A 15479-nucleotide genomic window follows, 5' to 3' on the forward strand; every position below is an offset into this window, starting at 1 on the left:
TAAGCAAAAGAAAGGAAAATTAAAGATCAAAACAAAACTATACAATATAAAACAGAAAAAAAAAGAGAAAATCAATTACTCCAAAAGCTATTACTTTCAGAAGATCAATAAAACTGACAAATCTCTAATCAGACTGATCAGGTAAAAAAGAAGATTCAAATTACCAATATAAGGAATAAGAAAGAGATACCACTACAGATTCTACAGATATTAAAAGGATAATACAATAGTATGGACAATTTTCTGCAACAAATTTTGACAACTTAGATGAAAAGGACATATTCCATGTAAGTCACAAACTACCAAAGCTCACTCAAGATGAAGTAGATAGCCTGAATATTCTACATCTATTAAAGAAATTAAATTTATAGTTTAAAGAAACTGCCAGACCCAGATGTATTCACTGGTGAAGGCTTCAAGGCATTTAAGGAAGAAATACGAATTCTACATAAACTCTTCTAGAAAACTGAAAAGGAGGGAATACTTCCCAGTTCATTACATGAGGGCAATATCATCCAGAATCCCAAACTAGACACAAACACAAGAAAACTATAGATCAATATCTCTCATGAACGTAGATGCAAAAATTCTAATAAAACTTTAGCAAAGTGAATCCAATGATATATAAATAGGATAATATATCATGACAAAGTAGAGTTTATCCTAGTAATGCAATGTTAGTTGAACATTCAAAAATCAATCGATGTAACTCATATTAACAAACTACAAAAGCAAAGTCACATGATCATCTCAATAGACTCAGAAAAATCAGTTGACAAAATCTAATACCCAATCTTGACTTAAAACTTTCAAACTAGAAATAGGAGAATCCTCAATCTGATTTACAAAAAAACAAAACAAAACAAAACTACAAGAAACCTACAGCTAACATCATACTTAATCATGAAAGAATGAATGCTTTAAGATCAGGAACAACATAAGGACGTCTACTCTTACAATTTTTACTTAATATTGTACTGAACATTCCAGCCAGTGTGATGGACATGTAAAATACACAAAACTCATTCATATCAAAAAGAAAAGTCTTCTTTTTTCACTAACCAACTATGTAAAAAATGCTGTGCAACCTATAGAAAGCTACTAGAACTAATAAACAAGTAGAGCAAGGCTGCAGGATACAAGACAAATACACATAAAAAAATTTTATTTCTGTATACTAGCAAAGAAAAATCAGAAATTTAAATTTTTAAAAATTTGTTTACAATATTATCAAAAATATTAAGTACTTATAAATAAATTTGACAAAAATGTGAATGACCTATACACTGACACTAAAAATTATTGATGAGAAAAATTAAAAGAGACATTAATAAGTGGGGAGAAATATTATACTCATGGGTTAGAAGATTCAATATTGAGAACTGTCAGTTTTCCCCAAGTTGATCTAGATTTCACACAATCCCAATCAAAATCCCAGCAGATTTTTTGTAGAAATTGACAAACTGATTACAAAACTCATATGGAAATACAAAGGACCTAAAATAGCCAAAATAACTTTGAAAAAGAAAGACAAATTTGGAGAGGTCTTGTATCTGGAACATATAAAGAACTATCAAATTTTATTAATAAGAAAACCAACAACTTAATTTTAAAATGGTCCAAAGATTTGAACACTTTACCAAAGAATATATATGGATGGCAAATAAGCACATGTAAAGATGCTCAACATTAATTAGGTAAGTATAAAGTAAAATCACAATGAGATATCACTATAGAACAATTAGAATGGCTAAAACTTAAAAAAAAAAACTGACCATACCAAGTGTTAGTGGGAATACAGATAAACTGGAATTTTCATACATTGCTGGAGTGGACATAAAATGGTACAACCACTTTGAAAAACAGCCTGGCAATTTCTTATGTTGTTAAACATATATCTCTCTTTATGATCTAGCCATTATACTCCTAGATATTTTACCCAGGAGAAATGAAAGTATATGTACATACAAAGACTTATACACAAATGTTCGTGGCAGCTTTATTTATAATAGTCAAAAACTGGAAACAAACCCAAACGTCCATCAACAGATGAATGGATAAACTAACTGTGATATAGCCATACAATGGAATACTACTTGGCATAAAAAAGAATGAAACATTGATACCTGCTAGAATAGGGATAATCTCAAAATAACCAGGCTGAGAAAAAGTGAAGACCACATCCTACTAGCCACCAAAAAAAGAAGTACATATCGTATGATTCCAGTATAGAAAGCATGCCTGCAGTTTGGAAGTGATGAAAGGTAGAGGTAGGAGGAAGAACAGGAGGGTGGGATTACAAAGGACAAAAGGAAACTTTTGAGAGTCATGCATATGTTCACTATATTGACTGTGGTGCTGGTTTCACGGGTAAACACATGTAAAAACTTAACAAACTGTATCTGTTAAATATGTGCAGATTATACTACGTCAGTTATACTTCATATAAAGCCATTAACTTTTTTTTTTAAAACAAAAAAAGCAACCCAGAGACTTCTGCTTCTGGAAGGATGGGGTAGATATACTCTTCCATATTGCTCCCACTAAGTACAAATAAAACTCCTAGACATTGTTTATACAACAAAAAGTAAGACACGAAAGGGTAAAGAGAACAGGGGTGACCAGCTAGGGACATTCTCACCCAAGGAACAACAGAGTGGTGAGTTCCCTGGGCATTCTTTTTGGTTTACATATCCCAGACTGGGTTTTGGAAAGCTGATAACCCAGAAACACCAACAAACATAGACCAAAAAAGCCCCAACAAAATAATGCTATCTCTGTCCAAAGGATCAGGAAAGGGGCAGCCTAGCAGGGCATCCCAATATTCCTTGCTGGGTTAGTGTCAGGAGGTCAAGCTGACATACCATGGTGTCAGTGAAGGCCACACAGGGAACAGTACTGAGGCACCCTTCCTCCTCCCAACCATGTTGGTGTTGGTGAAGGTTTAGTGGGGACTCTGAACTCTATCCCCACTCAGCAATAATGAGGTGCTCTTCCCCTACCAGCATGTTAACAGAGGCTGAATGGAGACCCTGGGCTTCCACACCATGTTACAGTAATGAGGGGCACCCCTCTTCCCCTGCCAGCATGGTGTCAGAAGGGGTCTGTGAAAATAGAAGGTTTAAATAACATCTATAGTCTCATAATATTATAGGCAAAATGTCCAGGATTCAATCAAAATCACTTATATGAAGAACCAGGAAGATCTCAACTTGAATGAGAAAAGACCATGGATTCCAGCAACAGCACTGAAATGACACAAATGTTAGAATTATCCAATGAGGATTTTAAAGTAGCCAATAAAAAAAATGTTTCAAACAAACAATTATGAATACTTGAAACAAATGTAAAACTATAAAGTCCCACAAAGAAGTAGAAGATATAAAAAAATAACAAATGGAAATTTTAGAACTGAAAAACAAAAACAACAAAAACAGAACAAATCCTCCATGGATGGGCTCAACAGCAGAATGCAGAGGATAGATCAAAGAAGAAAGAAGTAGTGTGCCTGAAGAGAGCACAATAGAAATCATCCCATCTGAGCAACAGAGAGAAAACAGACTGAGAGGAAAAAAAGAAGAACAGAGCCTGGGGGACTGTGGGACTATAATATTTTGGAGTCTCAGAATTTTCTTTCCCAGTGGAGTCTCAGAAGGAGGAGGGAAAGAGAGTGAAGCTGAAAATATATTCAAAGATATAATGGTGGAAATTTTTCCAAATTTGGCAAAAAAAAACACATAAACCTACAGATTCAAGAAGCTAAGTGAATTCTGAAAAGGATAAACCCAAAGAAATCTACACCAAGATATATCAAATTCAAGTTTCTGAACACTAAAAAAAAATCTTCAAAGCATTGAGTGAAACATGATATCTCATTTATAAGAGAAAACATTTGAATGACAGCAGATTTCTCATCACAAACCACAGAGTCCAAAAGGATGTGGCAAGACATTTTTCAAGTGCTAAAATAAAATGACTGTCAATCCAGAATTTTATACCCAACAAAAAATATCCTTCAGGAATGAGGGGCAAATCAAGACATTTTTCAGAAGAGGGTAAACTAAGAGTTGTTACCACAAGACCTACTTTAAATGAGCAGCTAAAGAGAGTACTCAATCAGAAAGGAACTACAAAAGCAGGCATCTTGAAACATCAGGAAGGAAGAAAGAACAAGAAAAGACTAAACAATTGAGTAAATACAACTTGAGTAAAGGCACTTCTCTTAAGTTTTTAAAATTACATTTGGCAGTTGAAGCAAAAAATTATCAGTCTGTCTGATACTGTTTTCAACGTACATAGAGGAAATGTTTAAGATATATTATAAAGGGGAGATGATAAAGAGAGTTAAGTGAAGAGAGGAAGAAAGAAAATGAAGAGAGGAAGAGGTGGGTGTGACTATAAAGAGGTAGGATGAGGGAGATCTTTGCGGTGATGGAATAGTTTTATATCTTGACTGTGGTAGTGGTTACACAAATCTAGACATGTGATAAAATGGCACAGGACTACGCACACACATTTCACTAATGTCCATTTTCCGGTTTTGACACTGTACTATAGTTACACAAGTTATATCTGTGGGAACCTGGGTGAAGGGTATAGGTAATCTCTCTGTACTATGTTTACAACTTCTTGTGAATCTATAATTATTTCAAAATAAAAAGTTAATTTAAAAAGACAAAATAACTATATAAAAAAATTTTTAAGTAGCAATAAAATTTTTAAGTAGCACTTTCCTTAATAAGTGAAAGCAAAATCACATGAATTAATCCAGCTACGTATTGTTAGTGGCACAACCACACAGAAGAACTATTCCAAGTGACCTTAAAACCCAGTAATTTGACTCTACAAGCTTCATGGGAAATATGCTAAGGATGAAAAAAAAATCACAAAAATAAGAGGAAAAAAAACCTTAAATCACTTCAGTAAACGTATTGTTTGTAGTCTCACTTTATGCTGATCTTACTGTGCATATATCATGGAATAAAGCAAATAAGTAATTATGCTGGCATCATTAATAGCCAGGAATTTTTTGATGTGGGAAAAAAGAGAAAATTAAGGTAGCTAGGTAAAAACCATGTAAAACTGAATTGAATGGACAATATCAGTAAATTTCATTATGTATTTTCTCTTAAAAAGAAAAAAAAACAAATTATGTTTCTTTAGTTCTGCTCACTGAAAGGTCCTAGAAACAACAGACCAACCCAGGGGCAATGAGCACCACCAGACTGTGGTCTCGAAATAGCATTCCTACAAAGAGGAAACAGAGTTCCTTAGAGAAATAGCTGATTTCAGGTCTGGGGCAGGATGTGTACAAGATGAGCCTCAACATCTTGTCCCAATATTAGGATAGCAAGGAAGCGATCCGAAACTACTAGGTTGTTTCGAAACACCAGCAATGGACAAAAGCCCTCACTGGCCAAAGATGGGACCATTGAAGCATCAATAAGAGTAAAAGCTACAACGAACTGAAATGTATCCAGTATGTTTAAATCTGTGAATTCATGATGGTACTCAAAATCATAATAATAACTTTACTGATTGCCTTTGGAGAATATTAGGGGACCAACTCATTATTTTGAAAACTGGTAAATAAAAGGGAAACATCATTTATCCCTCCTTCCATATGTGAACTATACATCACAATAACCAAAATTTGAATGAGGAGATGTTTCTCTTTATAAACGTTGTAGAGCTAATAAATAAAAAAAGTAATGACAGCCTCAAATTGAATGTCACCATTTTGCAACCCTTAATAGAATAAAGGACCTAGGCAATCATGATCCAGGGCTGCTAATGTTGGTAAGAGAGAGAGATATCCAGACCCCACAAGCCTCCTGATGAAAATACACATCTCCACCTAGGAACTGTTCTTGCCCCCAGAATTGAACCTGAGGCTGTTCTTACCAATTCAGAGGAATAACACCATGGGGGTGCAATCAGAAAATCCAGACTCTGGGAAACCCTACAGTGCGAACAACCCAGTTTCTTCCACAAATACCACGAGAGAGAGAGAGAGCAAGCTACAGATTTAAAAAGACTGAAGAGACACATCAGCCACTGCAATGTGGGAGTCCTACATGGATCCTGATTTCAACTACATGGGAAATAAACGTTGAACAAATATTTGATGTTATTAAAGTCTTATTGTTAACTTTGAGCTTTGATAGCTATCGTGGGTTGCTGTGTTATCTTCTTACCATTTATAGAGATACATAGTGAAAAATTTACAGATGAAATAATATGCTGTGTTGATATACTTCAAAATAACTCGGGTTCAAGGAAGAAAGTGGGGGGTGAGTATAAATGAAACAAGATTGGCCATGAGTTGATTACTGTTGCAGCTGGGTGATAAATACACAGAAATTCATTTTACTGCTCTCTCCACTTTTGTATGGGTTTGACATTTTTCCATAATGAAAAGTTTTTAAAATATACCCATATAGAGCCAGAAAACTGCATTCTTCTAACTGTTCCCTGATCTCCACCCGTTGGTCTTTATTCTGTTCTCTGGAGCCTAGAGACTAGTGTCACAGTAATAGTAATAATAACAACAACATTAACACTAACAGCCAACATTTTTAGAGCACATGCTTACTATGTGCTAAACACAGGTTATGCGCTTTTTATGAATATTTTCATTTCATCCGGACAAAATCCTTCAGTAGGCACTATTAGTATCCCCATTTTACAAATGAGGAACCTGAGGGGAATAGGTTTCACAGCAAAGCTCAGCCTCAAACCAAAATCTGACCACGGGTTTTCAGCTTGTAACCACTAAACTACACCAACACAGAGTAAAAGGTGTCAGTCCTCAGTCTTCCCTTTTAGGAGTTAAATATCCCGAGTTCTTTCACTCCACCCTCGCCGCCAATGTGGTTTCAATGTCCCACACCATCCTTGGAGCCAAGAGTTACAGAAGTAGTTGAGTTTGTTTAAAGTATCCCTGGTTCCCTGAACAGCTTGCCCCTCCCCTACCCCAGCTGCTGGGAATCCCGGACAATCTCTGGTCCACCTGTAACCAGGCTGGGAGCCCGCAGATGCGCACGCCCCAGGGGTGGCATGGCTCACCTGGGCCTCGGTGCCTCTTCTCCATCCAGATGTAGCAATTGTTCTGTGCTACCCCAGTCTGCGAGTCCAGGAACGGGAGTCGCACACTGCGCTCTGCACACAGGCGTGAGTTGTAACTCCGACAGTGCTCAATGGCTTCCTTGTAGAACTGGTCCCCGAGCCTGTGGGGAGACAGAGGAGGAATAAGGCCAGGGAAAACCAAAATACACCCAGAGAGAAACTGATGTCACCCATTCACCTTCCTGGGAAGATTTTGCAGTTCTAATGACCAAGGCAATGTGTACCAAGAACCTTGTCAAGGAGCAGAATCCAATTCAGTGTCATGTCCCCAGCAGGTTTTATTTCCTATGCCAAATCCACCAGTGAACTTAGAAAAACTCTTTAACCAAGAAACGAGGACCCCAAAAACAAACCACCAGTAAAAGTGACAAGTCCCTGTTCTAAGAAGCATTAAGTCCTACTCCAGAATGGAGGCAGCTCTGGAACACCCTTCTGCATAGGATCTACTAGGCCACCCCCCACCACTGGTCACTTTTTTCCCCAGTGGTAATGTTGCAGGAAAATGGGATGCAAGAGGATGGCCATATCCCAGGTTTCAGGCGAGTTCCTGAGATGCACCCCGCCTACTGGGGGTCCTTGACTTCATGCGGGAGAGAATTCAAGAGCGAGCCATAGTAAAGTAAAAGCAAGTTTATTTAGAGAGATGCACACTCTATAGACAGACTGCTGGCTATCTCAGAAGGCAAGAGAGGCGGCCCTGGGGTGCAGGGGTGGTTAGTTTTTATGGGCTGGGTAATTTCATATGCTAACAAATGAGAGGATTATTCCAACTATTTTGGGGAAGGGGAGGGGATTTCCAGGAATTAGGTCACTGCCCACTTACTGGCCTTTTACGGCCAGCCTCAGAACTGCCATGGCACCTGTGGGTATGTCACTTAGCATGCCAATATATTACAATGAGCATATAATGAGGCTCCAGGTCTGCTGGAAGTCAAGTCTTCTGCCATCTTGGGCCTAGCTGGTTCTAACTAGGTTATGTCCTATCCTGTTTTTCTCAATGGCTGTGTCACTCTTTAAACGGTTATGCCCTGCTCCCTTCCTTCCTATCTCAGTAACCAGCAAAGGCACTCAAACTACCAACACAGACACAACGATTTCCATTACAATACACTCCATATAAAAGAACAGAAGGTCAGAGGAAATATCCTGTGAAAGCAGAACTATTATAGGGGGAAGGAGGTAAAGAAGGGCAGTCACCAATCTTTTAAAATCACACACTTAAAGAAAAATAACTTTCTGGTGGAAAGACGAATGAAAGAAGCATTTAAAATAATAATAGTTGAATGTTGAACTCGAAATAATTCAATCCCCAGAGTTTAAAACAAATAGAAAGACCTTTCCAGTTTGCTGGAGTGGTGATCTGATTCAGCATGGTATATTTTATGTTCCTGAGTCTTTGGCATCCTTGGGACACGTGGTGATGCTACTCTTTTTAGGATCATGTCCTTTTCAAAGACCAAAAACACAACATTAATATAACTGATCAAATGTAAAACACGAACATTATCAATGAGGTCAAATACCTAAAAACAAAAAGATAGGCACTTGACAGAGATTAATAAGTGGCCCAAAGAAATACAAATGTAGTAACATAATGCCTGCCAGGTAAACTTGAGCTTCTCCATGGAGGGGGGTGGAAAAGGCAGGAAAGGGAGGAGCCACAAGGACTGCAGAGCCAAAAAGGAGAATCAAGTAGCTCATTCTGAAGGGACAGTATGAATGTCCCTCTGTTTTGGTCTCCGTAGATTCGAGGAAGCCAAAATGGGAGGAGGGGCAGGGTTGGGGGCTAAGTTTAAAATAGGGGACAGTAGTCTAGCTCAGTGGTAGAGTACATGCTTAGGGTGCACAAGGTCCTGGGTTCAATATCCCATATCTCCACCAAAAAGAATAAATAAATAAATTACCTCACCCCCCAAAAATAAAAAATAAATAAAATAATATATTTCTTAACCAAAATATTTAAAGAAAGAAATTTTTAATGGATTCTTCTGTATTCTTTTTAAAATTTTTATTGAAGTATAGTTGTACAATGTTTTCTAAGTAACAGGTGTACAGTACAGTGATTCAGAGTTTCTAAAATTCATACTCTATTTATAGTTATTATAAAATACTGGTTATATTCCCTGTATATTCTTGTAACTGTAATCCCCTACCCCTATATTGCCCCTCCCTCCGTCCCTCTCCCCAGTGGTAACCACTAGTTTGTTCTCTGTATCTGTGTCTGCTCCTTTTTCGTTATATTCACTAGTTTGTTGTACTTTTTAGATTCCATATATAAGTGATACCATACAGTATTTATCTTCTATATTCTTTTTTAAAAGTCAGTGGGTCAAATCCTACGAAAGAATTTAAAGCAAATTTCTTACTCCGGGACAAAACAATCATTAAAGCGTCTGAGGTGTCTTTTGGAAACTCCTTGTAGACATGCCTCCTAGAAAAAAGCACTTTGCTCCTTTTTTACCTCTGGACATCTTCCCTCTCACAAGGAAGGCATAACAGCTCAGAAAATGTCTAGCAGTTGCAAAACCTAATGGTAATCAAATTATAATAGTCACACAGCTGGAAATGAATGGGGGAGGGGGGATGAAAGCCCATCAAAATGCTATAAAACGGAACGGCGCATAAGCTGATGTAATCAAAGTCAGTAACAAGGATCATGAGATTGATCAAAAATAAAGAACCATTTCCTACAAAGCACTCGCATCTGTGTCCCACCAGCTTAAATGCCTCCTTCTGCTAAGGCAAGGCAGCTCGTTGTAACAGAACTGTCCAGGCAAGATGACACACAGCCGTCCAGGGTGTCCTAGAAGCTCCAGCTCCCCTCCACAAAACAGGGTCCAGCCACACCACATGAATGAACACTGACAAGAACACAGGACAGAGAACTGTCCAATGTGAGAAACCTTCATCTGGTTTCCCACCATCTTTCGACAGACTGACAAAAAAAAAAAAAAGATAACTATTCTGACTCAAGAAATTCTGCTGAAAGAGAACCCATTGAAAGAAAGAGAGAGAGAGAAAGAGAGAGGAAGGAAGGAAGGAAGGAAGGAAGGAAGGAAGGAAGGAAGGAAGGAAGGAAGGAAGGAAGGAAATTGTACACTAAAATTCATCAACTGGAGAGAAGAGGGTTTTCATTTTCAAAACAACCTTCTGCAAGTCAATACAAAAGAAATCTACAGTAGGGTCTCAAATGAGACCTTTCCCGACATGCCTGGAACTCACTTCCAACAGCTTCAGTCCCAAAGAGAGAAATAAGAAAATGAACTTGCTGAAAACGAGAAGTGAGTATGGCCAAGTCCATGCCCCACACCGAATGGAACGAAAAAGTCAAACAAAGTGGCTCGCTGGGTGAAAATTAATTTCATCTTAAATACTTTCCACTTTCATAACATGCAATGTTATTAGTAACAGGCATGCTGGGTGGAAATGTGTATTTTTAAATGTAATCTTTGTGTGAATGATACCTCTTTTATGTAAACACAAGAGATTTTCTGAGGACTGGAACAACCGTATTAAAGAGTGAAGCTACAAAAATGTGACAGCCATCACCCTCTGCCATGTCTCCAGGGAAGTCACTTTTAAACAGACTAGGTGTTGGCAGGGATTCGGAAACAAAAGTTTAAAGCCCTTTTCAAGATATGGGAGGAGAAAAGAGACTTCACCCTCTTTGATAAATTCAAGCAGCACTTCTGCAAAAGTTAATTAGCCAAAATCTTCACAGGGCTTGCTCTGTTCTCGAGAAGAAAATCAATGCCCAGGACTCCCTAACCCGTGGAAAGCAATTTAAACAGCAGAGGGGACAAATGTCCTTTTCAATATGGTATTTCTTAAAAAAAAAAAATCCCACAATGATAGGATCCCAGGGGTGACATTTGCAGTAAAGTTGCAAGGGGCAGAGGGAGCAGGGAAAGGCTGGCAGCCAAAATGACTCATTTCGTGCAGGGGTGACCAGGGCGCCCCAGGCTGGGTCAGGCACGGCCCAGTCTCAGCCTTCACCTGTCTGCACCAAACCAAGGAGGCTGGATTTTCCACAGGATGATAGATGGCTTGGGCTCGAAGAAGCTGGCAAGAGGCGGAGTAGAATGATGTTCTCATCAACAACTGACTTCAGGCTACTCAAGGCTGCAATCAGGAGCCGGAAAGGTGGGGGAACAAACTGCTGGGCGCTCCACCAGAGCAGGAGTCCCCCGCAGCCTGCTGCTTGGAGCAGTGCAGGCTGCCGGCTTCTGGGGGCCTTCTGGGGGCTTCGTGAGGGGCTCTGTGGGATCCCTGGCTATCCAGCCTGGGGTGAGAGCGCCATCCCGGCTCTGAGAGCCTGCCAGTGCCCCAGCTTGAGCGCATCCGTGGAGAAGTGGATTCCAGGCACCAAAGAGGATTCAGAGTGGGAAGAGTAACACTCCTTCAAAAGGGATTTTCAGAGGCCATCACACTCCTCTGAGACCCTCTGCTCCTCTTCCTCACGCTTCCATACCCCTCTCCCAAGACCTCGCCTGTTTGCTTAGATCCCATCTCCACTGTCCTGCTCCAACCCTCCCGCCCAGACACCTGGGCTCCACCTCCCTCTTCACTGTCCCTCTGGTCCTGTGTTCTGACCTGGGGACAGGTGTCCTGCCCTATATCAAACGTGTCCAAGAGCCAAGTCCTCATATCCCACCAGAGCCTGCTTCTCCCTGGAGTCTCCGGGCTTCCAGGGGTGGGGGAGAGGACCTGAGGGAACACCACTCTGCATCTCCCTAGCACGCTGTCCTTGATCCTTCCCCTCCCTTTATCCCAGCTGGCACTGAATTCTTTCATGTCTCGGGGAGCTGTCCCCTTCTCTCCTTTCCCACCACGTGGCCACAGGTCCCTTCTGGCTGTAAAAACAGGACCTTGGCCGATCACTGCTTTTTGTGCACATAAACAGAGATAAGCAGAGATAGAGTAGCCCTGGTCTGTGGCGGAATTTCTGGCCCCTTCTTCCCCTCATCGGCCCCTCTCCTGGGTGGGCATGGGGCTTCCCTGCTGTCCGCCCACACTGCCACAACTGCCCGCGTGCACATACCTTAAGACTCATCTCCACCAATATGCTAACGTCCTCCTGTTTGCATTTAAACATGTCTAACTCTAACTGTGGTGCGGAGAGCCCTCTCCCATTTGTGCCATGTTTTATAATAACTTGCAAGCAGGGGGCAATATTTGGCAAAGAGGGGGAAACTCTTCATTTTCCTTGTAGTTACACAGTTCCCAAAGCTGCCCTTGAAAGAAAACCAAGTTTAGTGTTTGCTATGGACTGAACTGTGTCCCCCACCCCCAGAATTCCTATGTTGAAGCCCTAAACACCCCCTCCCTTCAGCCCAATGTGACGGCACTTGGTAATGGGGTCTCTGGGAGGTAATTAGGTCATGAAGGTACAGCATCCATGATGAGATTAGTGTCCTTATAAGAAAAGGCACAAGAAAGTTCCCTCCCTCCCCCCACCCCTCTCTCTCTCTCTCTCTCTCTGTGCCATGTGAGGACATAGCAAGGAGGCAGCTGTCTGCAATCCAAGAAGAGGAAGGACCCTTACCAGACCTCGCCTAGACCATGCTTGCACCCTGATCACAGACTTCCCAGCCTCCAGAATTGTGAGAAATAAACGTCTGCTGTTTAAGCCACCCAGTCTGTGGTTATTTTATTAGAGCAGCTCCAGCTAAGACAGTGTTTCTGATATTTAAAGTAGGAAGAGCTGTAGAGGATGGGTAAGAGGGAGTCCATTCCCTTCCTCCCTCATTCTGTCCTCTTCCAACAAAAACAATAATAATAATGTTAATAATGTCACTTTCAACTCAATGCAATGTTTAATATTTGTCTTCTCCACTAGACTCTAAACTCCACGAGGGCAGGAACCACAGCTGCAGGGCCCCTGCACACAGCCACTCAGATTTTGCACTAAGCCACACCAGGAGGCACCATTCACAAAAACTTCAGTGTGAATGGTACTCCCTGGAGCACTGTAACCCAGCAGCTCTGCACACCTGGACTTTTAACCAATTCACTCGCAGCATCTAGCACAGAACCCAGCACATAGCAGGTGCCCAATAAGTCCTTGCTGAATTGCTTTCAACAGCTCATACACCACTCATTTGTGGTAGGTGTTTATGTTAGAGCAGTGAGACCTATGCTGCATGTGTGTGCACGGTCTTCTGAGTCTGTTGCACATATTGTCGGTGATTTAGACTGCATGACTGTCTACTTGCAACTTTAAAAAGGATCTGAGAGAATATTTGCAGGCACTGTCATTGAGTCCACATCCCCCAGCCCCTAGTTATTACAATCTCTGTGGACTGCAATCGCTATAACTCTACTTCTGTCCAGCTGCCAAAAAGAAACCTCCCTTGAACCCAGCTTTCAGTCTTGCACTCCTCAGCACAGAAGCCAGGATGGCTCCCACTGGTGCCCAAATTCCTCCAGTGAGCTGTCAGGGCCCTTGGAGAGCCTTGATATTTGGGTAGAACAGAGACTTAGAATCTGGCAACTCTGAGTCCAGCTCCACTGTTTACTGTCTACACAAGCCTGGGGCAAGTCACTTACCCTCCCTGAGCCTAAAATCTACTTCCCACAATACAGGTAACATAGCTCCTACTTCAGGTCTGAGAGAGAAGGAAATGACAGAACCACTGGTGCACGGAGGTAAATGTCCATATTAATGGTGGTTCATTTCTCCTACCCACAGAGACCTCTATTTTCTGCCACTTTGTGACATGACCCTCTGCCTGAGCAGGCTTATCTCCTCCGTGTGACTCACAACACTCACTACTGCAGTGTCTATGAGGCTGTCAAGTGCCCACACAAACCTCCGCCCCAAGACATTAGGCAGTGGGGTGGTGAGGCCAAATCTCAGGCATCAAAGAGAGGAGAGTGGATGTTGCTTGATGACCTCAGCAGTCGGAAGCCTGCCCCAATGCAGAGACCACATCAGGCTTGTTTTCTGCTATCCCCAAGCCCAGCAGAGAGCTTGCTGTGTTGGCTGAATGATGAATGAATGATAAAATGAATGAATGAATGAATCCTCATCTGACCTTCCTGCATTTATGAAGCAGGCAGCCCTACCCTGGACTCCAACAAAATACCTTACTCAGGTCCTCCCTCCTACCCGGAATTCTCGCCTCCTGTCCTTGGCCTGGCTGACCTAACACTGCTCAAGGGCTGGCTGAAGTCCTGCCTCTTCCAGGAAGCTCCCCCAGTTATTCCTTCCAACAGTGCTTGCACTCTGCCTCTCCGAGCTCCCTACTTTTCTCACTCATGTTTGGCCAGTCTCTCCCACCCTCCTTCTCTCACCCCACCCAGCTAGATCTTAAGTACCTTGAAGACAGGGACTAAGAGTTATACACTTCCGTGCTGCCCCACCAAGCACAGTGCTGGGAATGCAGAAGCATGTGTTAAATACAGATTGCTTGATTGAAATGTCCCGCCATCCTTAGCAAACTCGGGGAAGCTTCAAGGTGAGAGATGCTGGGACACTCTTTCTCCAGATGGAAATGAGGTGAGCCTGAAGTAATGTGGTTTCTCCAGAGTACAAGACGAGGCATCTGAAAACAGGTATCCTGTACGTTCAGATCCTACTGAACTCTCCCCACCATCTTAAAAAAGGTTGCTTTTGCTCTTGAGAATGTATTTCTCCATCTACAGGATTCACTCCAAGATGCAGAACTAATACTCTTCTTCTCTGAGCTCATTGAATACTGTGCTGTGCTATCATCAGACCACCCCAGAAAGACTTTTCCCTCTTTGGCTGATGCAGGAAACACCCCTTTTGTGCTTATCAAAGATGCCATAACCCCAGCTTCCAGGAGAACGAACTAAGGCAGTGGCTCTCAAACTTCAGATTGTGTCAGAATCAATGTGGGAGGGGAGGGTGGAGAGGGTGGGGTGCCAATGCGAAATTCTGATTCTGGAGGTTTGCATGTGATCCACACATCTGGATTTCTGACAGGTTCCCCCAGTGATTGTGAGAAACATGAGACTCGCTGATTGAAGGATAGCTCCCCCAACCTCTGAGGCAAGGGCAAGAACGAGAGAGCCCTGTGGTGCTCTTCTGCCATGTTTTAACAGCAGAGCAGCAAAGCTCGGTTCATGGACTTGAACTCAGCTTGTTTTGCTCCTGGGGGAAAATTTTTTTCAGGCAGCTGGCATAGATTAACCTGGCAGCACATACCTGTGGCAGACGAGTCTCACAGAAGTCCTCATTTCTCACAAAACATCCACAAGGCCTGATCAAGGCTATGGTATGAGATTCTGACATCCTTAGAGTAGTCACTCTGGAGTCAACCCTGACCTTCCTAACATCACAGGAAAGGCACCTTGGGGACAAGAGTGTCACCCTGCAAAAGCTA

General features: G+C 41.6%; 1 protein-coding gene across 4 annotated transcripts in view; it reads right to left on the reverse strand.

Moving 5' to 3' along the window:
• Window positions 1-15479, reverse strand: part of DPF3 (double PHD fingers 3) — a 194502-nt gene that overhangs the window by 131782 nt on the left and 47241 nt on the right. For all 4 annotated transcript variants that reach the window (XR_012073736.1, XR_012073735.1, XM_072963369.1 and 1 more), the window contains exon 2: window positions 7069-7229. Coding sequence is in view for 2 of the 4 variants with exons in the window: in XM_072963369.1 (XP_072819470.1) it covers window positions 7069-7229 (161 nt within the window). In the remaining 2 variants the exon portion in view is untranslated. The remainder of the gene's footprint in view (window positions 1-7068; window positions 7230-15479) is intronic.

Source organism: Vicugna pacos, chromosome 6 (assembly GCF_048564905.1).
Source record: "Vicugna pacos chromosome 6, VicPac4, whole genome shotgun sequence".
NCBI classification, from domain to species: domain Eukaryota; kingdom Metazoa; phylum Chordata; class Mammalia; order Artiodactyla; family Camelidae; genus Vicugna; species Vicugna pacos.